The sequence below is a fragment of the Schistocerca serialis genome, chromosome 6 (assembly GCF_023864345.2).
Source record: "Schistocerca serialis cubense isolate TAMUIC-IGC-003099 chromosome 6, iqSchSeri2.2, whole genome shotgun sequence".
NCBI classification, from domain to species: Eukaryota; Metazoa; Arthropoda; class Insecta; order Orthoptera; family Acrididae; genus Schistocerca; species Schistocerca serialis.
The window spans coordinates 306,069,444-306,093,593 of record NC_064643.1 but is presented as its reverse complement, the minus strand read 5'-3'; the positions used below and the strand labels follow the sequence as shown (position 1 = coordinate 306,093,593).

Below are 24,150 nucleotides of genomic sequence, written 5' to 3'. Positions count from 1 at the left end.
TAAGGTGACACAGGTGGCAATCCAGATTTGAGTTTCCAGTGATTTCCCTAAATCGCTCAAGGCAAATGCCGGGATGGTTCCTGTGAAATGAAGCAGCCAGTTTCCTTCCCCATGCTTGAAACATTTCAAGCTTGTGCTCCGTCTCTTATGAACTCCATGTTGACGGGGCGTTAAGTCCTAACCACCTTCCTTCCTTCAAAGATGGACTACGTGACCAACATTTTCCAGACTCAGATGCTGTCGCCAAGCTGTAAGACAGAGACCAACCGACAGGGACCAACCGCAGCTTGTTCAGTAATTTACGGCTACGGCATGTAGTCTTCGTTTCATCACTGGAAAAAGTACCGGGTGGTTATAATTAAAGCTCAATTCAAGTTCGGGCTGTAATTACTATATGGCAGCGAAATTTGGTAGATATTCTAATGCATTCAAGTGGAACAGGTATACGCTGGAAAAAAAATTAGTTCCAATTTTAGCAACCAGGTACAAATCTGGAGCTGTGAATGGAAAAAAGACGTATTGAAATATTTTCACATGCAGTGGATTAAAAATGGTAAGTGGGCAGAGAAGGCCAAACAAATGAGAGAGGCATAATGTTGATTTTATTATTAACCGCCGCTTACACAATTTGTTCAATATGAGCACCATAGACATCGACGAGATGCTGTACAGCGCCAGATTTGCAACTGGTGGCTAAATTGGACCTGAATTTTTTCCAACGTAAATTGGATCCACATTAACGCATTGGCACATGTACACCTCTGTGAGTAACTGCACTTTAATTATAACACCTGATACATAACGAATAGTGGTGACTGTGCAGAAAGGACAGTGCGTAGCTGAAATTTTGCTCTATATAAGTGTGTTATTGTGCTTTCTGTTCCGTTAAAATATATGGCAGCCATTGTTTTCGGAATGACTGTCGTACATACATGATAGCCACTAACAAATATATGATACATACACTGATATTTTCTGAAAGTTAATAGTGTTTCGAAACAGGGAGCACAGATACTAGCCCATTCGCCGGCGGTCTCGACATTCCTATGTATGTCAACAAACATCTCTGCATTCAGCGCTGAGCAGTAAAGACTCGTCTGACACGTTATACGGGATCCTTCTTTATGTGTTGCAGCTGTCCCGCTGAGTCTAAGGGCAAACAGTTTCGAACGAATGTTATATGTGGCACCATCCCATCCACATGCCAAGGCGATGTAGCCATTTGTTCCACCCAGTGATCTATCTAGGCTCTACTTAGAGGTAGAACTGTTCTCTCTCTCTTTTTTTCAAATCTCATTTTGTTCTATATTGTTCGTGGCGGACGTTTTATGACACTCGTTCAGGTTGTTCGTTGATACGTTCACTCAGTTTTTTTTTTTATTTTTTTATTACGGGGGGTAGCTAAACCCTCTGACCGAACACGCTGAGCTACCCTGCCGGCAAAGTACATGAGCAGGATTCGAACACGGTACCTCCAGCGCAGTAGGCGTTAGCCTTTACCGCTGCGCTACGCCGACTTGCTCGTTCCCTGGGTACAGCGCCAGCGCATGCATATTCCAGCCCTCTGCGTCGAACGCCATATTGTAGTTATGGATAAAATTTCGACCGATGTTACGCTATTAACGATTACTTACCCATTTCAGATTACACTGAGGTGGCAAAAGTCATGGGGTACTTCCTAATATTGTGTCGGATCTCCTGTTGCCCGGCGCAGTGCAGCATCTCCACGTGGCATTGTTGGAAGTCCCCGAAGAAATACTGAGCCATGCTGGCTCTATAGTCATTCATACTTGCGAAAGTGTTGCCGGTGCAGGATTTTGTGCACGAACTAGCCTCTCGATTATGTCCCATAAATCTTCGATGGAATTCATATCGGGCGATCTGAGACGCAAAATCATTCTCTCAAATTGCCCATAATTTTCTTCAAACCAATCGCGAACAGCTGCGGCGCAGTGACATGGTGCGTTGCCATCTACAAATATTCCATCGTTATTTGGGAATATCGAGTCCATGAATGGCTACAAATGGTCTCCAAGCAGCCGAGCATAACCATTTCCAGTCAATGATCGGTTCAATTGGACCTGACAATCTATTCCGTTCTATGTAAAGCCCACACCATTATGGAGCCACCATAAGCTTGCACAGTGTCTTATTGACAACTTGGGTCCATGGCTTCGTGAGGTCTGCACCACACTCGAACTCTGCCATCAGCTCTTACCAACTGAAATCTGGTCTTATCTGACTACGCCACAGTTTCCCAGTCGTCGAGGGTCCAACTGATACGGTCACGAGACAAGGAGAGGTGCTGCAGGCGATGTCGTGCTGTTAGGAAAGGCACCGACGTCGGCCATTTGCTGACATAGCACATTAATGCCAAATTTTGCCGTACTGTCCTAACGGATATGTTCGTCGTACGTACCACATTGATTCCTGCGGTTATTTGTCACAGTGTTGCTTCTTTGTTAGCATTGACAACTGTTTGCAAACGCCGCTATTTCGGTCGTTAAATGAAGGCCGTCGGCCTCTGCGTTGTCCGTGGTGAGAGGTAATACCTGAAATTTGGTATTCTTGACAGACCCTTGACACAGTGTGTATAGGAATGCCGAATTCCCTAACGATTTCCAGAATGGAATGTCTCATGCTTCTAGCTCCAAATACCACCCCACGTTCAAAGTCTGCTAATCCCAGTTGTGCGGCTATAATCACGTCGGCAACCTTATCTCATAATCACCTTAGTACAAATGACAGCTCCGCCAATGTACTGCCCTTTCATACCCTGTGTACGCGGTACTACCGCCGTCTGTATTTATGCATGTCTCTATCCCATGACTTGTCACCTCAGTGTGTAATCCTCACTCCGTCCGCCAGAAAAGTTCCGAGACTGATTTTATTCCTGGCGTATAAGTCTTGACTGTGCAGTAACTACTGCGTCACCTTGAACTAACTACTGCAAGCAACAATGTGCATTCCCTCAGTCAGTTGCGAGCAGTCAGTGTTAAGTAGTGGATTGGAGTCGTAGTGTGTCAGAGTTGATGTATCACAAATCCCAATGGAACAACATCGCTAAATGAAGTGCACAGGACATTCCGCAGACTATTTTGAATAAGAGTAAAGTGTGCGCAATGTTTGTCCCACACACCTCGACGCCCACACTTTAGATATCAAGTATTGAAAATTTTATTTCGTTTTAGATCGAGATGTAGGTGGCTGCGATCCATCCAGATTCAAGACAAAAGTTTTATACCAAAACAGATAGGGAACATTTTGAAAAACGAGGAGCTTTCAACACTGTCACATCATGGAGAGCATGAGAATGTATAGAGGAACGTGTATACTCCTCACTACCGTACCAGCCGTCGGCGCTCACTGAGTAGACTGCTGGGACATCAAACTCTCGTTCACCATGGAGCTATGTTTCTCATCCTTGTAAGATAATTTTTTACTTTTTTAAGACGTCCGTTCCCTACTTCTCGTCGTTTATAAGTAGGACATCGTTTTATCAGATGACAATAGCATATCACATAACAGTGGGATCCATTAAACTGCCAAAGCCGGCCGGTGTGGCCGAGCGGTTCTAGGCGCTTCAGTCTGGAACCGCACGACCGCTACGGTCGCAGGTTCGAATCCTGCCTCGGGCATTGATGTGTATGATGTCCTTAGGTTAGTTAGGTTTAAGTAGTTCTAAGTTCTAGGGGACTGATGACCTCAGATGTTAAGTCCCATAGTGCTCAGAGCCATTTTTTTTTTGAGCCGTTAAACTGCATGCATGTATCAATAAACCGCGCAGTGCAAATCCATGAGTGGTCCCAACACGTTCATGGAAGGCTGCTTCCCAATGGAGTACACAAACGATGAATATGTCGATATGCTTTTGGTGCTGGGTGCATGCAGTAACTAAGCCGCCGCCGCCGCCGCTGCTGCTCGTGCATTTGCTGCACGGTAACCTCAAAGGCACCATCCCGATAAGAACGTTTTTCGTCGCCTGGAGCAACGCCTACGCAAAACTGGTAACCTTCGTCCACGACTAATGGGCAGAGGTCGTCCAATGACTAGACGTACTCCTCAGAAGACGCAGTTCTTGAAAATGTTCACCAATCGCCACAGAAAACTACCCGTGATATTCACGGCAGTTTCAAATATCTCAAACTGGTTGTTTAAGTACCCGGGTGGTAAAAAAGTCAGTATAAATTTGAAAACTCAATAAACCATGGAATTATATAGATAGAGAGGTAAAAATTGACACACATGCTTGGAATGACATGGGGTTTTATTACAATAAAAAAAGTAAAGTTCAAAAAATGTCCGACAGATGGCGCTGGACAGCAAAACGTCAGTGACTGCGCATGAAAATCGTGTATAAAAGGAGCTGCAATGAGAGAGAGAGAATCAGATGCGCCAGCAGTCGCAGCATGTTGACGTTACCTGAAAAGGCGATTTTAGTGAAGCTGTATTATCAGAATGGGGAACGTGCTGGTTCAGCGTTACGATCCTGTCGCCATAGGAAGGGGATTCGAACGGGTAAAGGTCCGTTGACAAATGCAGCTGTGGCGAGAATGATTTCGAAGTTCGAAGCCGTGGGTTGTTTAGACGATAGACCCCGTAGTGGCCGACCAGGCACAAGGCATAATGCTGATGAGACAGTTCAGGAAGAAATGGAGACTGTAGCGGGTTCGTCTATGCACGGGGAAGTCAGCGCTCGTGCAGTCGCGCGTCGCACCGGCATTCCATACACTACTGTTTGGTTGGCACTTAAGCGTAACCCCCGGTGCTATCCGTACAAAATCCAACGGCATCATGAACTGTTACCTGGCGATTTAGAGAAGCGGAGGACATCTGCGGTGTGGGCGTTTCAAAAGATGGCGGAAGATGACGATTGGTTGAGTAACGTGTTGTGGACCGATGAAGCTCATTTCACGCTCCGAGGGTCTGTCAACGCCCACAACTGGAGAATTTGGGTTACCGAAAATCCTAGAACTGTCGTGGAAACTCCATTGCACGACGATAAAGTCACAGTATGGGTTGGATTTACCACATCTACCGTTATCGGGCCTTTTTTCTTCGAGGAAATTCGTGATTCTGGTTTTGTAACTGCTACCGTGACAGGAGAGAGATACACCGATATGTTACAGAATCGCATCATCCCCAGCCTGGCTGATAAACACCTGCTGGAACGTATGATGTTTATGCAGGATGGCGCTCCACCCCATATTGCTAGACACGTGAAAGATCTCTTGCGCGCGTCGTTTGGTGATGATCGAGTGCTCAGCCGTCACTTTCGTCATGCTTGGCCTCCCAGGTCCCCAGACCTCAGTCCGTGCGATTATTGGCTTTGGGGTTACCTGAAGTCGCAACTGTATCGTGATCGACCGACATCTCTAGGGATACTGAAAGACAACATCCGACGCCAATGCCTCACCATAACTCCGGACATGCTTTACAGTGCTGTTCGCAACATTATTCCTCGACTACAGCTATTTTTGAGGAATGATGGTGGACTTATTGAGCATTTCCTGTAAATAACATCATCTTTGTTTTGTCTTACTTTGTTATGCTGATTATTGCTATTCTGATCAGATGAAGTGCCATCTGTCGGACTTTTTTGAACTTTTGTATTTTTTTGGTTCTAATATAACCCCATGTCATTCCAAGCATGTGTGTCAATTTGTACCTCTCTATCTACATTATTCCTTGATTTATTCAGTTTTCAAATTTATACTGACTTTTAGATCAAGTAATTCTAAATTCTAGGGGACTGATAACCTGAGATGTTAAGTCCCATAGTGTTCAGAGCCATTTTTGAGTGGTTTTTTGACCAGGTGAAAGATAACGAATATTTTATAAATAACATGATATGGGCCGACGAATCTAGCTTCATTCGTTGTTTTCAACCTCCACGACAGCCATTATTGGTCGGAACAACACCCACTGGTCATCTGTAAAAATTACTTTCAGGCACACTTGGGCATAAATCTGCGGGCTGGAATTGTGAGAGCAGTGCTTTTGGGGCCTTACATATTACCGGACAAGGCGCTCCTTATCGTATATCGTGCATTTCTTTGCCTGTCGCATTACAAAATGTTCCACTTGGTGTTCAGCGAAAGCTATGGTTTCAGTATGATGGCACACTGCCACATTTTGGAGCGTATGTTCGTAACTACTTAAATGAAACGTTTCTGGGGAAATGGATCGGTCGCGGAGGTCCAATGTTCTAACCCCCACTTTCCCCGGACCTTAATCCACTAGATCTTTACATGTGGGGACACTTAAAGGAACAAGTTTACAGTACACCACTCATGAATGTAAACTACCTAAAAGCCCACTTGTGTACCCGAAATGGTGGATGCATGTGTGTTGCGTAGGGTCGAGGAACATATGATTCAGCGAGTGGCGAAGTGTTTGCATATGCAAAGTGGTCGGTTTGAACATCTCTAAAGTCAGGGTTGCTCGTACATGTATGTACCAGCTCTGTGAAGATAAACCTGGACATCGAACATACAGAACGGAATTGCTGTGCACAGTATAATGTGCAATATAGTGACGCCTACCTGTTGTGTTTTTTGTACATCATTGGATACAGACGATGTTACTGCATCTGCTGGTTTTATTTGTGTCATGGGCGAAACGAAGTGGTCGTTCACATCTGTAAGAAATTCGTGTTATGTCTTAAAATAAAGATAACAGTAACAGAAAGAAATACCGCATTATGGTGGGATGAATTGTATACAATATGATGCTTTAATTGAAAAAGAAAAAAAAGTTCGTCACGGCAAGTCTGCATATCCGTCCCCAAAGCATTGGCTCGTCTGACTCAGCTAATGGGACAGCTCCGTCACAGTGCAGAATTCATACGATCTGTTCATGACCACGCTGCACGCAGATAAGCGTTGCCAGAGCCTCGTTTTTTAAATCCCATTTCTGTTGCACCTATTGGCGGGACTAGGTTTTGAGAGATATACTTCTGTCTTGACCTGGGATGAAGAATCGCATGCCGACTGCCAAGTGCGTCATTTTCTCTTCACCCTGTATATTAGAGCCCGCCCGGATAGCCACACTTGGTACAGCGCCGCTTCCGGGATTCGTGGAGGTGCGCCGGCCCCGGATCAGATCCGGTTGGGCAACTAGCGACGAGAGTCGGTGCGCTGGCCAACCTGTATGTGGCTTTTAGGCGTATTTCCATTTCCGACTAGGTGAAAACCAGGCTGGTACCCACATCCCACCTCAGTTACACGATTCGCAAGCTTTTAGAAACATTCGCAACAGTTTCACATGAGTGATACCACACACAAAGAGTTGGGCCTCACACATTCCGTCTCGAGGAGTAGAGGAGTAGCGACAGGAAGGGCATCTAGCCACTCTCTAACATTAACAACGCCAAATCCGATAATAACCATGCCAAGCCTGGATAGGTATGGTATAGAAGCTAAAGAAAAATAAGGTCTTTTCTTTTTCCTTTGTCTTTGTGCCGCATTAACGCAGGCTCGCCATGGTTATTAGCGGATTTTGCGTTGTTAATGTTAGAGAGTGACCGGATGCCCTTGTAGTATCAATCATGTGAAAGTGTGCGAACGCTTTATAAATGTTTATGAATCGTTAACTGAAGTAGGTCTTTGGTACCAACTTGGTATTGACCTGATGGGGTATGAGAAAAAGCCACATGGAGGGTGGACGGCACACAGACCACCGTCGCTAATCCACTAGGTGCATTCCATCCGTGGCCGGCACACTTCCCCATCCTGGAAGCAGCGCTTAAACATGCACAGTTATCCAGGCGGGTGCAAGAGAAAAATGACATCTGTAGTATTTATCGCTGTTGGCATATCTGGACAAAAGATGTCAAATTCATTCCAGATGCATTGTCACTGTTTACAACATCTGATTTTACGAATGACACGTATTGAAATGTTTGAGTGCTGTAGTAAATACTTTTCTGCTGCAACTCATGTAGTTCCTTTGCACGACAACGCAGTGTATAAGTAAATCATAAGTGAAATAATGCAGTTCAGTTTTGTAATCAATCTGTCAATATATAGAGCACACGAAATTTTTAAAATGATACCCCAAAATTCCCCCCCCCCCCCCCCCCCATGAACCATGGACCTTGCCGTTGGTGGGGAGGCTTGCGTGCCTCAGCGATACAGATAGCCGTACTGGAGGTGTAACCACAACGATGGGGTATCTGTTGAGAGGCCAGACAAACGTGTGGTTCCTGAAGAGGGGCAGCAGCCTTTTCAGTAGTTGCAAGGGCAACAGTCTGGATGATTGACTGATCTGACCTTGTAACAATAACCAAAACGGCCTTGCTGTGCTGGTACTGCGAACGGCTGAAAGCAAGGGGAAACTACAGCCGTAATTTTTCCCTAGGGCATGCAGCTTTACTGTATGATTACATGATGATGGCGTTCTCTTGGGTAAAATATTCCGGAGGTAAAATAGTCCCCCATTCGGATCTCCGGGCGGGGACTACTCAAGAGGACGTCGTTATCAGGAGAAAGAAAACTGGCGTTCTACGGATCGGAGCGTGGAATGTCAGATCCCTTAATCGGGCAGGTAGGTTAGAAAATTCAAAAAGGGAAATGGATAGGTTGAAGTTAGATATAGTGGGAATTAGTGAAGTTCGGTGGCAGGAGGAACAAGACTTCTGGTCAGGTGACTACAGGGTTATAAACACAAAATCAAATAGGGGTAATGCAGGAGTAGGTTTAATAATGAATAGGAAAATAGGAATGCGGGTAAGCTACTACAAACAGCATAGTGAACGCATTATTGTGGCCAAGATAGATACGAAGCCCACATCTACTACAGTAGTACAAGTTTATATGCCAACTAGCTCTGCAGATGACGAAGAAATTGAAGAAATGTATGATGAAATAAAAGAAATTATTCAGGTAGTGAAGGGAGACGAAAATTTAATAGTCATGGGTGACTGGAATTCGAGTGTAGGAAAAGGGAGACAAGGAAACATAGTAGGTGAATATGGATTGGGGGACAGAAATGAAAGAGGAAGCCGCCTTGTAGAATTTTGCACAGAGCACAACATAATCATAACTAACACTTGGTTTAAGAATCATGAAAGAAGGTTGTATACATGGAAGAACCCTGGAGATACTAAAAGGTATCAGATAGATTATATAATGGTAAGACAGAGATTTAGGAACCAGGTTTTAAATTGTAAGACATTTCCAGGGGCAGATGTGGACTCTGACCACAATCTATTGGTTATGACCTGTAGATTAAAACTGAAGAAACTGCAAAAAGGTGGGAATTTAAGGAGATGGGACCTGGATAAACTAAAAGAACCAGAGGTTGTACAGAGATTCAGGCAGAGCATAAGGGAGCAATTGACAGGAATGGGGGAAATAAATACAGTAGAAGAAGAATGGGTAGCTTTGAGGGATGAAGTAGTGAAGGCAGCAGAGGATCAAGTAGGTAAAAAGACGAGGGCTATAGAAATCCTTGGGTAACAGAAGAAATACTGAATTTAATTGATGAAAGGAGAAAATATAAAAATGCAGTAAGTGAAACAGGCAAAAAGGAATACAAACGTCTCAAAAATGAGATCGACAGGAAGTGCAAAATGGCTAAGCAGGGATGGCTACAGGACAAATGTAAGGATGTAGAGGACTATCTCACTAGGGGTAAGATAGATACCGCCTACAGGAAAATTAAAGAGACCTTTGGAGATAAGAGAACGACTTGTACGAATATCAAGAGCTCAGATGGAAACCCAGTTCTAAACAAAGAAGGGAAAGCAGAAAGGTGGAAGGAGTATATAGAGGGTCTATACAAGGGCGATGTACTTGAGGACAATATTATGGAAATGGAAGAGGATGTAGATGAAGATGAAATGGGAGATATGATACTGCGTGAAGAGTTTGACAGAGCACTGAAAGACCTGAGTCGAAACAAGGCCCCCGGAGTAGACAATATTCCATTGGAACTACTGACGGCCGTGGGAGAGCCAGTCCTGACAAAACTCTACCATCTGCCGAGCAAGATGTATGAAACAGGCGAAATACCCTCAGACTTCAAGAAGAATATAATAATTCCAATCCCAAAGAAAGCAGGTGTTGACAGATGTGAAAATTACCGAACTATCAGCTTAATAAGTCACAGCTGCAAAATACTAACACGAATTCTTTACAGACGAATGGAAAAACTAGTAGAAGCCAACCTCGGGGAAGATCAGTTTGGATTCCGTAGAAACACTGGAACACGTGAGGCAATACTGACCTTACGACTTATCTTAGAAGAAAGATTAAGGAAAGGCAAACCTACCTTTCTAGCATTTGTAGACTTAGAGAAAGCTTTTGACAATGTTGACTGGAATACTCTCTTTCAAATTCTAAAGGTGGCAGGGGTAAAATACAGGGAGCGAAAGGCTATTTACAATTTGTACAGAAACCAGATGGCAGTTATAAGAGTCGAGGGACATGAAAGGGAAGCAGTGGTTGGGAAGGGAGTAAGACAGGGTTGTAGCCTCTCCCCGATGTTGTTCAATCTGTATATTGAGCAAGCAGTAAAGGAAACAAAAGAAAAATTCGGAGTAGGTATTAAAATTCATGGAGAAGAAATAAAAACTTTGAGGTTCGCCGATGACATTGTAATTCTGTCAGAGACAGCAAAAGACTTGGAAGAGCAGTTGAACGGAATGGACAGTGTCTTGAAAGGAGGATATAAGATGAACATCAACAAAAGCAAAACAAGGATAATGGAATGTAGTCTAATTAAGTCGGGTGATGCTGAGGGAATTAGATTAGGAAATGAGGCACTTAAAGTAGTAAAGGAGTTTTGCTATTTGGGGAGCAAAATAACTGATGATGGTCGAAGTAGAGAGGATATAAAATGTAGGCTGGCAATGGCAAGGAAAGCGTTTCTGAAGAAGAGAAATTTGTTAACATCCAGTATTGATTTAACTGTAAGGAAGTCATTTCTGAAAGTATTTGTATGGAGTGTAGCCATGTATGGAAGTGAAACATGGACGATAAATAGTTTGGACAAGAAGAGAATAGAAGCTTTCGAAATGTGGTGCTACAGAAGAATGCTCAAGATTAGATGGGTAGATCACATAACTAATGAGGAAGTATTGAATAGGATTGGGGAGAAGAGAAGTTTGTGGCACAACTTGACCAGAAGAAGGGATCGGTTGGTAGGACATGTTCTGAGGCATCAAGGGATCACCAATTTAGTATTGGAGGGCAGCGTGGAGGGTAAAAATCGTAGAGGGAGACCAAGAAATGAATACACTAAGCAGATTCAGAAGGATGTAGGTTGCAGTAGGTACTGGGAGATGAAAAAGCTTGCACAGGATAGAGTAGCATGGAGAGCTGCATCAAACCAGTCTCAGGACTGAAGACCACAACAACAACAACCCCAAAATTATTATCGGTTATTCCACTAGTCTTGAAACAGTTCATCTCATTCTTCGCCTGCATTCTAGCGATACTTCATGACCGGAATGCTGCAGTTAAGCATGAAACGAAGCTGAGGATCATTTGCCGGGATTATTAAGCAGCTGGAGTTCGACTTTCAGTTTATATAGAGTTCACTGTTTCCAATCAATAATCTCCATATTAGCATGAAAGCCTGCCATCTTTTAATTTCTGTAACCTGAAAGGCCATACGTTGCTATGAGTCAGGTTTTGTGCGCTAAAGTATGACCCCATTATGTCAGATATGAACCACACATCAGTAAGCGCAATTTGACTGAGATGATTTAATTTTCGGGGTGATAAGGACTTTCGCAAAGAGGGTTAAGCAGAGTTGACCAAGAGAAACTGATATTACAATGCTCAGTTTAGACCTTATACATCAATTAATTACATATATCAATAAACTGTATCTTACAGATAATTTGTGCAATGCAAATGTTATTGACATATGTGCCCTAGATTACCTAATAAACTAAACAACTCTGAACTAGTGGGGCAACAGAAATTATTTCGATGCCTCCGTGTATGCTTCAAAGTTCAACAGCGACGCACGCTTAGCCGCCCACAGAAATCCCGTTTTAATATTTTTGCAGTCATTTTTTATTGCAGGTTGCTTCACTTCGACTTAGAAGATAATTAAAGTGAATGGTGTACGTTTCGAGAATATGTTTCCTGAGTGAACACATGTGGTCGTATGGAACGCATGGAAGGAGTCATTAAACAAAAACGACGAAGAAGGATAATAAATTCGTAAGATTACAACTACAGTGAAAAGTAATATAATTGTCAGTATTCATGTACAAGATAGCATACTTGATACGTAAATATATTTCCATGGACAACAAGCCTTTACATTCCCATCAGATACAACAGTCAACAGAAAATCAGAGCATATTTTTAAGTGCGAACATTTCAGGTTACGCTTTACCGTGACTGTTGTTGACATATTATTGTTAAATCCCGGAACATTGTATAACGCATGAAAGAGCATTGAGATAAGACACCTATAACCTTGGACGAGTGGATAAAAAACAGGTATTGATTCTTACATGTTCTAAAGTTAAGATGAAAGCGCAAACACCTAACATTCCCCACGCCAAATGCGACAGCTAAATAGATCGCTGACAGAAATCTGATTCTCCGTGATCTGAAAGGCCACGTACTGTACAATCATGCAAACGCATCGAAAATGTGAAAATCCATCAACAGTCTCGCTAAATACAGAAAGAAGTTAGATGAATGTGCCTATTCCATCATCACAAGACAAAACGTCTGTGCTACGAGCAGTCATCACGGGAGCATGAAGGAAGAACAGCTTTGTGTGCGGGCCTCGAGACCTCCCAAAACACATTCTACAACTTAGCGTTCCTATTGGTTGGCTCCAGTCATGCGACCATCGAGACATTTAGCTAGATGACTGCAGCCCTTTGAGGCTGACAAGTGACTATCGTAGCGCGCTCGAGTGCAGGACATGAAAGGCGCCTTTCAAGATCAATGCAGAACTCTGGTCTCTGAAAACAGAACATCAGCGTGTCTAAGGACCCCTGTCACCTGCGTCGTCCAACTAGTTGTAGTTAGGCAAAAAGTTTCGATTGCTCAGCACGAGATTAAGAATTATTTACTTAATTCTCGTTACAGAACTTACGTCAATGACTGTAACAGTGTCAGAGCCAGGAAACTATTAGCAAAAGACTGTAATACTCCATTAGAATTGCCAACTTAATTAGAATAATTCCATAAGCAGTGAATTTTACTATCCCTCTTCGGCACTACGGTCGCGGGTTCGAATCCTGCTTCGGGCATGGATGTGTGCGATGTCCTTAGGTTGGTTAGGTTTAAGTAGTTCTAAGTTCTAGGGGACTGATGACCTCAGAAGTTAAGTCCTCAGAGCCATTTGAACCATATCCCTCTTGGGCTTTTATTCGTCCAAATGGTAACGGGAAATTAGAGGCCTCAGGAGTCGGGATATATAATACTTAGTATTTTATATCCTGATGCGAGAAATATAGTCACATTACAATATATGTCTCTATGTTATGGAGAGAAAATATAACGTAACTGCTGATAGGCAATGAAACACTTCATAAACCAAGCGTGTAGAAATTTAATATGTTAAATTAAAAGGAAGGTCAGTGTTGGTCGTAATATTGATGTTTTATTGATAGCAGAATCGATTTTCGATCACATAATGATCATCTTCGGTGCTGTACACATTAAACTCAGACACTGGTATCAAATTATCAATAACCAAAATTAAGAAGCGATAGTACCGTGGTCTAGGGGTAGCGTCTTTGATTCATAATCAAAACGTCTTCGGTCCCGGGTTCGATCCCCGCCACTACCTAAATTTTGATAAATAATCAGCATTGGCGGCCGAAGACTTCCGGCATAAGAAGTCAGCCTCATTCTGCCAACGGCCTTGTCAAAGGGGGCGGAGGAGCGGATAGAGGTTCAGGGCACTCTCTTGTCCTAGGGGTGGGAAATTGCCCCTAAAGGCGGAAGAATCAGCAATGATCAACGACATGAGGATGCAGAAGGCAATGGAAACCACTGCATTAAAGACACGTAACGTGTATCCACAGGACATGTGGCCTGTAATTGAAGAAGTGTCATGATGATCTCTCCATTGGCAAAAGATTCCGGAATAGTCCCCCATTCGGGTCTCCGGGAGGGGACTGCAAAGGGGGAGGTTACCATGAGAAAAGATTGAATAATCAACGAAAGGATAACGTTCTACGAGTCGGGGCGTGGAATGTCAGAAGCTTGAACGTGGTAGGGAAACTAGAAAATCTGAAAAGGGAAATGCAAAGGCTCAATCTAGATATAGTAGGGGTCAGTGAAGTGAAGTGGAAGGAAGACAAGGATTTCTGGTCAGATGAGTATCGGGTAATATCAACAGCAGCAGAAAATGGTATAACAGGTGTAGGATTCGTTATGAATAGGAAGGTAGGGCAGAGGGTGTGTTACTGTGAACAGTTCAGTGACCGGGTTGTTCTAATCAGAATCGACAGCAGACCAACACCGACAACGATAGTTCAGGTATACATGCCGACGTCGCAAGCTGAAGATGGACAGATAGAGAAAGTGTATGAGGATATTGAAAGGGTAATGCAGTATGTAAAGGGGGACGAAAATCTAATAGTCATGGGCGACTGGAATGCAGTTGTAGGGGAAGGAGTAGAAGAAAAGGTTACAGGAGAATATGGGCTTGGGACAAGGAATGAAAGAGGAGAAAGACTAATTGAGTTCTGTAACAAGTTTCAGCTAGTAATAGCGAATACCCTGTTCAAGAATCACAAGAGGAGGAGGTATACTTGGAAAAGGCCGGCAGATACGGGAAGATTTCAATTAGATTACATCATGGTCAGATAGAGATTCCAAAATCAGATACTGGACTGTAAGGCCTACCCAGGAGCAGATATAGACTCAGATCACAACATAGTAGTGATGAAGAGTAGGCTGAAGTTCAAGACATTAGTCAGGAAGAATCAATACGCAAAGAAGTGGGATACGGAAGTACTACGGAATGACGAGATACGTTTGAAGTTCTCTAACGCTATAGATACAGCAATAAGGAATAGCGCAGTAGGCAGTACAGTTGAAGAAGAATGGACATCTCTAAAAAGGGCCATCACAGAAGTTGGGAAGGAAAACATAGGTACAAAGAAGGTAGCTGCGAAGAAACCATGGGTAACAGAAGAAATACTTCAGTTGATTGATGAAAGGAGGAAGTACAAACATGTTCCGGTAAAATCAGGAATACAGAAATACAAGTCGCTGAGGAATGAAATAAATAGGAAGTGCAGGGAAGCGAAGACGAAATGGCTGCAGGAAAAATGTGAAGACATCGAAAAAGATATGATTGTCGGAAGGACAGACTCAGCATACAGAAAAGTCAAAACAACCTTTGGTGACATTAAAAGCAACGGTGGTAACATTAAGAGTTCAACGGGAATTCCACTGTTAAATGCAGAGGAGAGAGCAGATAGGCGGAAAGAATACATTGAAAGCCTCTATGAGGGTGAAGATTTGTCTGATGTGATAGAAGAAGAAACAGGAATCGATTTGGAAGAGATAGGGGATCCAGTATTAGAATCGGAATTTAAAAGAGCTTTGGAGGACTTACGGTCAAATAAGGCAGAAGGGATAGATAACATTCCACCAGAATTTCTAAAATCATTGGGGGAAGTGGCAACAAAACGACTATTCACGTTGGTGTGTACAATATATGAGTCTGGCGATATACTATCTGACTTTCGGAAAAGCATCATCCACACAGTTCCGAAGACGGCAAGAGCTGACAAGTGCGAGAATTATCGCACAATCAGCTTAACAGCTCATGCATCGAAGCTGCTTACAAGAGTAATATACAGAAGAATGGAAAGGAAAATTGAGAATGCGCTAGGTGACGATCAGTTTGGCTTTAGGAAAAGTAAAGGGACGAGAGAGGCAATTCTGACGTTACGGCTAATAATGGAAGCAAGGCTAAAGAAAAATCAAGACACTTTCATAGGATTTGTCGACCTGGAAAAAGCGTTCGACAATATAAAATGGTGCAAGCTGTTCGAGATTCTGAAAAAAAAATAGGGGTAAGCTATAGGGAGAGACGGGTCATATACAATATGTACAACAACCAAGAGTGGACGATCAAGAAGGAAGTGCTCGTATTAAGAAGGGTGTAAGACAAGGCTGTAGCCTTTCGCCCCTACTCTTCAATCTGTACATCGAGGAAGCAATGATGGAAATAAAAGAAAGGTTCAGGAGTGGAATTAAAATACAAGGTGAAAGGATATCAATGATACGATTCGCTGATGCCATTGCTATCCTGAGTGAAAGTGAAGAAGAATTAAATGATCTGCTGAACGGAATGAACAGTCTAATGAGTACACAGTATGGTTTGAGAGTAAATCGAAGAAAGACGAAGGTAATGAGAAGTAGTAGAAATGAGAACAGCGAGAAATTTAACATCAGGATTGAAGGTCACGAAGTCAATGAAGTTAAGGAATTCTGCTACCTAGGCCGTAAAATAACCAATGACGGACGGAGCAAGGAGGACATCAAAAGCAGACTCGTTATGGCAAAAAAGGCATTTCTGGCCAAGAGAAGTCTACTAATATCAAATACCGGCCTTAATTTGAGGAAGAAATTTCTGAGGATGTACGTCTGGAGTACAGCATTGTATGGTAGTGAAACATGACTGTGGGAAAACCGGAACAGAAGAGAATCGAAGCATTTGCGATGTGGTGCTATAGACGAATGTTGAAAATTAGGTGGACTGATAAGGTAAGGAATGAGGAGGTTCTACGCAGAATCGGAGAGAAAAGGAATATGTGGAAAACACTGACAAGGAGAAGGGAGAGGATGATAGGACATCTGCTAAGACATGAGGGAATGACTTCCATGGTCCTAGAGGGAGCTGTAGAGGGCAACAACTGTAGAGGAAGACAGAGATTGGAATACGTCAAGCAAATAATTGAGAACGTAGGTTGCAAGTGCTACTCTGAGACGAAGAGGTTAGCACAGGAAAGGAATTCGTGGCGGGCCGCATCAAACCAGTCAGTAGACTGATGACCAAAACAAAAAACGTGATACCAGTGTCTGAGTTTAATGTGTACAGCACCGAAGATGATCACTATGTGATCGAAAATCGATTGTGCTATCAATAAAACAGCAATATTACGACCAACGCTGACCTTCCTTTTAATTTAACGTATATGGTCGTTGTGCACACAGCACTCTATGGAGTCGCCAATCAATAAGATTTAATATGGTTAGATTGCAGGTGCCCTTGCGCTTGTTGAATTGTTATTCGTATCTTTTATCATCGGTATCGGCATATCTGAGAAAATAATGTCAACTTCGTTCAAGAGGCGTCTGCAGTGCTTACGACATTTGATTTTCTAATTTTTTTGTACTTAAAGGTTTAGCTAATGCAGTGCTTAACCTGTCCATATCTTTTCCATCGCATGGTGTTATTTTGCAGGATAACAGAAAGCATAAGTAAAATAAAATAGGACCAGTTTCTCGACCAGGATGTCAATGTCCGGAACACACTCGCGTTTTGAACTGATCCAGAGAACTGTTGCTATTTATTGCAGCAGTTCTTTAGTAGTTCATTTGATTTTTTCAAAAAAATCTGGAACATCCCATGTAATAGACTCTTGTGCCTCGCATTCGTAAGGTATTTGCTTTCCGTTCCAGTGACATTTCGTGCCCCTTGTTTTGTAATTAGGCAAGATAAGAAGTAATCGAATGTACCGCTGGCACGCTCAGACAGCTATAGTTCAACATCCAGATTAAGAAGTTAGGTAGAAATCACTTATCCTAACGAATCTTCGTGGTATTAATGAACTTGTTAACGGCAGCGATCATCTATATTTTTTTTCTTCCCTCGTCGATGAATGGTTCTTATAATCACAAAATCATTTCCGCTTCGCCACTGCGTCATTTATTGTTGAACGTGATATCTGAAATATGCGAAAAGTCTGATAGGTGGAAGGACCGAATCGGTAGGCAGCGATAATCGTAACGCTTTCACTCGTATTTATTTTTTGTCATGCGTCAGTTGTGCATTTGTAGCCAGTAAACATTTTGGCTAGTATGCACAGCCTTAAACAGGACGCCGCATTTCTTCGCGTCATTATAGAGCTGTCTACCTGAGACAAGTAATTCATTGTGGTACTATGCGGTCTGAATAAGTCGGGAAATGCTCCAAGTAGAGACGGGAAAAAATTAGTTACGACAATTAGAGTATAAAGTTCTACGCTGCGTTACCTATACGTTATTCCACGAACGTGTTTGAAAACACCAGGATAGTTCTGATTTTCTTGAACAAGGCAGGGAATTCCAGTCACAAAGGAAGGAAGCTAAGCTATGGTGCAATGTCTTGTCGTCGTCATAGTCATTAACATATTGGCTACCGGACATGACTCACCCAAGGTTATGTACCAGGCCGAGGCCTTTTTCAGGTGTGTCTAGTTGTTAGGCATATGGCCTGTGAAGTTAATTTCTTCACTACTATTCCTGCTAGGTCCTGTGCATAGGAATTATGCTCAACCTTTGATAACCAGTCACGACTCCTTTCAGTATTTCGGACGAATAACATTTATTTTTTGAAAGAACAGAGCGAAAATAATATAAATGTTGAATATGTAATACCTCAACAGGTTGGTTTACAAATTCACAGCAGATGTAACAACATACTTGTATTAATTAATAGACCATAGATTACATAAATAAAATCTCCGCGGAAATACGACTTCAATCATACGTAACCTCTAGCAGCGTTGTCGCGCGAGTTACCACTAGTGTAACAAAGGTCGTAAACACAAGGAAACAGTTGACTGCAGGGCAGACTAAAAGAGTCGACTGTCACACCATCCGTCAACGAATTTCGGAACCAAAAGTGCACAGATTCTCCAGGAGATCAGGGAAAATCTACATCCATTTCAGCTAAGTGTATCTGTGTACATGAACTATACACACGGCCTAGAACATACGTCTCAATTTTATGCACATGGCCTGCAAGGGAAGTCACCTTGTGTATTAGTTTGTTGCACGAGGCAGACAGTGTGTTAAAGACGAGACACTATTTTAGCTGGAGCTGGACGGAAATCGTCCATTTCCTGCTAACGGTAATCACCGTGCCATCTGAATGACGTTATCTAGGGAAACCATATGAAACCCACAGTTGCATGACAGGACGAGGATTTAAATTACATTTTTTCATAATCCGAATTCAACATTACAGCCACTCTGTCACCTCCTTTAAATCAAGGTCTACTGATCTACAGGAGTGCTACAGAGAAGTTGTTTCACGCAGTCTCAAAACAATAGCACTTATGGATTTAGACACGGGGAGCTCAGCGTCCACGGGATCTACTTTTGCGTTTCCCAACTTAAGCGTTTTCAAATGTCGTGTGTCAAGTACTGGCCTTCAAATCCTTTACAGGCGCGGGTCTACTTCGACTGATGTATCGATGAAGGTAAAGTCTTACTCAACCTGAAGATCGACATGAACAGCGCATTACTTTCTTAGTCATGTTCATGTTGGAGGCGGTATTCCTTTGCTCTTCTCCGACCCCAATTTATCATTTTTCACATAAACAAAACATTGCCAGAGGTAAGAGAAGCCACAAGTGACGCCAAAATGCAGGAGCCGACTACTGGCCATTCTACTTTCCAACTGGTATCTACTCATTAATGATTAGAATTAGGTGGCTAAAGTACGCCTGTGCGGTGGTTCTCCGTGAAAATCTAGCGTGGAGCAAACTTTTCGCCGGGAGAGTCTAGCGAACAAGAGAAAGTGAGGCTGTGACTTTAATTTCCTAGTCACCCGACTTAACGCCAAAGCCATCAGTTGAGCTGTGAAGACCTCCGAAGTGTCTTACGGACTCAAGACTTATGACACAGGCTTTACGCCAGTCGACACAGTTTGTGCTATGCGACTAGAAACGACTTGGCGTCGGCATCGACCATCGCAGCAACAGCAACATCGAAAAGGTGCTAAATTCGGAACTAGCTCATCATGGTCACCGTCGCTACACAGTTACTCATTTTTCAAGCGAGACACACACGTCGGCGAATGATTTTGAATTGAACTGTATTTCCGCGCTTGCCTCCATCATTCACTATGATAAGACACTTAGTACAGCGCAGAACATGGTGAGATGAAAGTATTGATAGGAAACATTTTTGAAATTTCTACTGTCTGATGGACAGCCCACTGTTCGCTACTGACCATTCAAATTCCAACACCATGGTGCATGGCCGTCATTAACGTTAGATTGATTTGGAAAGAACTACGAGTACATTCTTCAATCGCGCGAAGTAGGTAGAAGTAATGCCTTCCTATATTCTGTATATAAGGAAAGATTGCACAGCCGTTTTCTCATTCAGAAATCTCATTTTAATAATGGTTATTTGATAGAAGATAGTCACTTACGAAGTGTAAGAAGGAGAAACTTCTACCAGTACGTGTTGATATTAGAAGGTAGGAGGATCATGTCCTAAGAGCCCACAATAAATCGTTCCGCGATGTTGCTGCTCGCGTTGGTCGGGATTCCACGACTGCCGTGCGAATATGAAATGGCTAAATCCAGGCCGACCGGTGTGGCCGAGCGGTTCTAGGCGTTTCAGTCTGGAACCGCGCGACCGCTACAGTCGCAGGTTCGAATCCTGCCTCGGGCATGGATGTGTGTGATGTCCTTAGGTTAGTTAGGTTTAAGTAGTTCTAAGTTCTAGGAGACTGATGACCTCAGATGTTAAGTCCCATAGTGCTCAGAGCGATTTGAACCATTTGAGCTAAATCGAGGGCAACTCTCAACGTCATGGAGGATATCAAAGCCCCAGTCAACTAGCGCCCGAGAGGACGTGCAGGATCGTAGAGCAACATCTCGTATCTTGATATGGAATGCCGTTGGGTACATAGCATGATCACCTCCGGTTGGCACAGCCGGTAATTTGAACAGCTCGCGCTACATTTATGACGCGTTAAAGCCAGTAGCCCCATCTTCGAGATGTTCGTGAAGTTGCCTTTCAACAAGATAACAAAAGACCACATGTTACCCGTTTTGTCCTGTCCTACCTCAACATTGAGTGTGTCCAGCTGTTGGCCTGGTCAACACGTTCCCCAAATCTGTCACGCACTGAAAACTTCTAATCAATGGAGGCCGAGAAAGTGGCACACCACCACTCACCAGCCTCCATGGTGAAGTCTCATACAGGTGTGAAGCTGCATAGAATAACGTAGGCGTGTCTTATACTTAAGCTCATATCGATTTGATGGAAAGCTGGGTTAGAGTTGTGTTGTTTCCAGAGATGTACTACGTTTCACGCACTGTGCACCCGAAAATTTAATCATATATACTTCCTAGTATACTGCATGTACACGCTAAGTAAAATTTCGTTATTTGCTATCCCTCTTGGTATTGACCAACAGTGTATGTAACATTAAAAATAGAGACTAAGTATTAGCACTTTTCACCTGACATGTTTAATTGTAAGAAATAATCTGTTATGCCTACAGGAAACGCACAACGTTGTTGCAGAAAACGTGGGCATACTTCAAAGAATACTGTGTCAACACAAGTTTGCACGGCCTCAAGTACGTCGGCGAAGACCAGTGCCCCCTGGCGCAAAGGTATATCTTAGCATTCATTTACAGTGTTCATCTTTCATTTCTGTTACCCTCCTTATTCCTGGCTTCGTAGTATAAGTACTGTACTGCTAAAAAGCTGCTTTGTTCGTTATTACGTTACTGTCGATGAGATGCATCTATTAAGCATCACAGCTACACGTAGGACGTATTAATTGAGGAAATGCTCACTATCATACTATGCGGTAAAAAAGCAACTGTGTAGTAAAAATTTGTAATTTAATACATGAAGAAATGCTTACGATAGGGCGAAGATCTCTGCAGGAGATCTGAAAATGGCGTCATGGAGACAGACCAGTGCATAGTGGTCTATGTTGATAAAATTTCTCGGGGTTTATCTGGATTGGGTGAGCGATAATCTGGGAATGACTGTGGGAAGTTCCTCCATTGTATGGAGATTGTTTTTGTATCCCACCCTTCCAGTGAACCCAACATGCACAAACGCGAAAGCATTTTGTCTGGGAATCTAGCATGCCAGAGTCGTGGAAACATGTTGTGATCAGCAAAGACATTTGGAATGAGGTACACTCCATTCCGTCATGTTGTAACTAGCTCACTAAAAATTCACGTTCACTGAGTCAGGCATAGAATATCAGCCCAATAACGGTCTGCACTGACGGTACGTGGAACTACTAACATGCTGCATGGTACGACACTTCAGAGCTCAGTCTTCGAGGCGTGTATGGACTTCATTATCAATTTTTAATGTTATCAGTACGCCCCAGGCACAAGTGTTCTGGCTGCCGACGTGTCGTAATAGATAAAACCACACGCCTCATCAGTCACGAACGTTACATCAGAGATGTCCTCAGCAACAAAAAAATGTTTGAAAGTCAATGCAGTAGTCAGCGCAGGTCCTATGATAGAGTTCCTTGAGCTGTTGCAATACAGACACTTCGTATCAGAAGAACTTCTAGTTACGTTGTAGAATGTTTATGGCTTTACTCGTTGAGCATTTGCGTGTCCAAGAACAGGCTTCACTCGCAGTGCCACGCACGAAGATTTAATACATATAAACAGTCATGTCATTCTTGATAACCAGTGCTATAATGTAGAGCACTTCGGACGGAACTACACGGAGAACATATTATTTCTTGAACGGCAGTTGCTAAAGCGTTTGATGGAATGATTTATGATGAGCGCACCTCATATCTCAACCATTAACAGGTAATCACTGTTTTTATCCGGTCGGCAGTTTATGACTCAATGGACTTCAGTAAAATCTCAATTGTCAAGACAAAACAAAAATCATCTTTCTTCCAAAAAGTGAGCAACAGACGTCAAATCTCAAACTCTCAACGGTGGCTTGGGAACTACACTCCTGGAAATGGAAAAAAGAACACATTGACACCGGTGTGTCAGACCCACCATACTTGCTCCGGACACTGCGAGAGGGCTGTACAAGCAATGATCACACGCACGGCACAGCGGACACACCAGGAACCGCGGTGTTGGCCGTCGAATGGCGCTAGCTGCGCAGCATTTGCGCACCGCCGCCGTCAGTGTCAGCCAGTTTGCCGTGGCATACGGAGCTCCATCGCAGTCTTTAACACTGGTAGCATGCCGCGACAGCGTGGACGTGAACCGTATGTGCAGTTGACGGACTTTGAGCGAGGGCGTATAGTGGGCATGCGGGAGGCCGGGTGGACGTACCGCCGAATTGCTCAACACGTGGGGCGTGAGGTCTCCACAGTACATCGATGTTGTCGCCAGTGGTCGGCGGAAGGTGCACGTGCCCGTCGACCTGGGACCGGACAGCAGCGACGCACGGATGCACGCCAAGACCGTAGGATCCTACGCAGTGCCGTAGGGGACCGCACCGCCACTTCCCAGCAAATTAGGGACACTGTTGCTCCTGGGGTATCGGCGAGGACCATTCGCAACCGTCTCCATGAAGCTGGGCTACGGTCCCGCACACCGTTAGGCCGTCTTCCGCTCACGCCCCAACATCGTGCAGCCCGCCTCCAGTGGTGTCGCGACAGGCGTGAATGGAGGGACGAATGGAGACGTGTCGTCTTCAGCGATGAGAGTCGCTTCTGCCTTGGTGCCAATGATGGTCGTATGCGTGTCTGGCGCCGTGCAGGTGAGCGCCACAATCAGGACTGCATACGACCGAGGCACACAGGGCCAACACCCGGCATCATGGTGTGGGGAGCGATCTCCTACACTGGCCGTACACCACTGGTGATCGTCGAGGGGACACTGAATAGTGCACGGTACATCCAAACCATCATCGAACCCATCGTTCTATCATTCCTAGACCGGCAAGGGAACTTGCTGTTCCAACAGGACAATGCACGTCCGCATGTATCCCGTGCCACCCAACGTGCTCCAGAAGGTGTACGTCAACTACCCTGGCCAGCAAGATCTCCGGATCTGTCCCCCATTGAGCATGTTTGGGACTGGATGAAGCGTCGTCTCACGCGGTCTGCACGTCCAGCACGAACGCTGGTCCAACTGAGGCGCCAGGTGGAAATGGCATGGCAAGCCGTTCCACAGGACTACATCCAGCATCTCTACGATCGTCTCCATGGGAAAATAGCAGCCTGCATTGCTGCGAAAGGT

At 43.8% G+C, this 24,150-nt stretch overlaps 1 protein-coding gene across 2 annotated transcripts in view; it reads left to right on the top strand.

Annotated features, from left to right (window-relative positions):
* The window catches only part of LOC126483939 (pickpocket protein 28-like), a 286,412-nt gene that overhangs the window by 37,543 nt on the left and 224,719 nt on the right, over positions 1–24,150 (top strand). For both annotated transcript variants that reach the window (XM_050107225.1, XM_050107224.1), the window contains exon 2: positions 21,457–21,570. In XM_050107225.1, the coding sequence (XP_049963182.1) occupies positions 21,457–21,570 (114 nt within the window). The remainder of the gene's footprint in view (positions 1–21,456; positions 21,571–24,150) is intronic.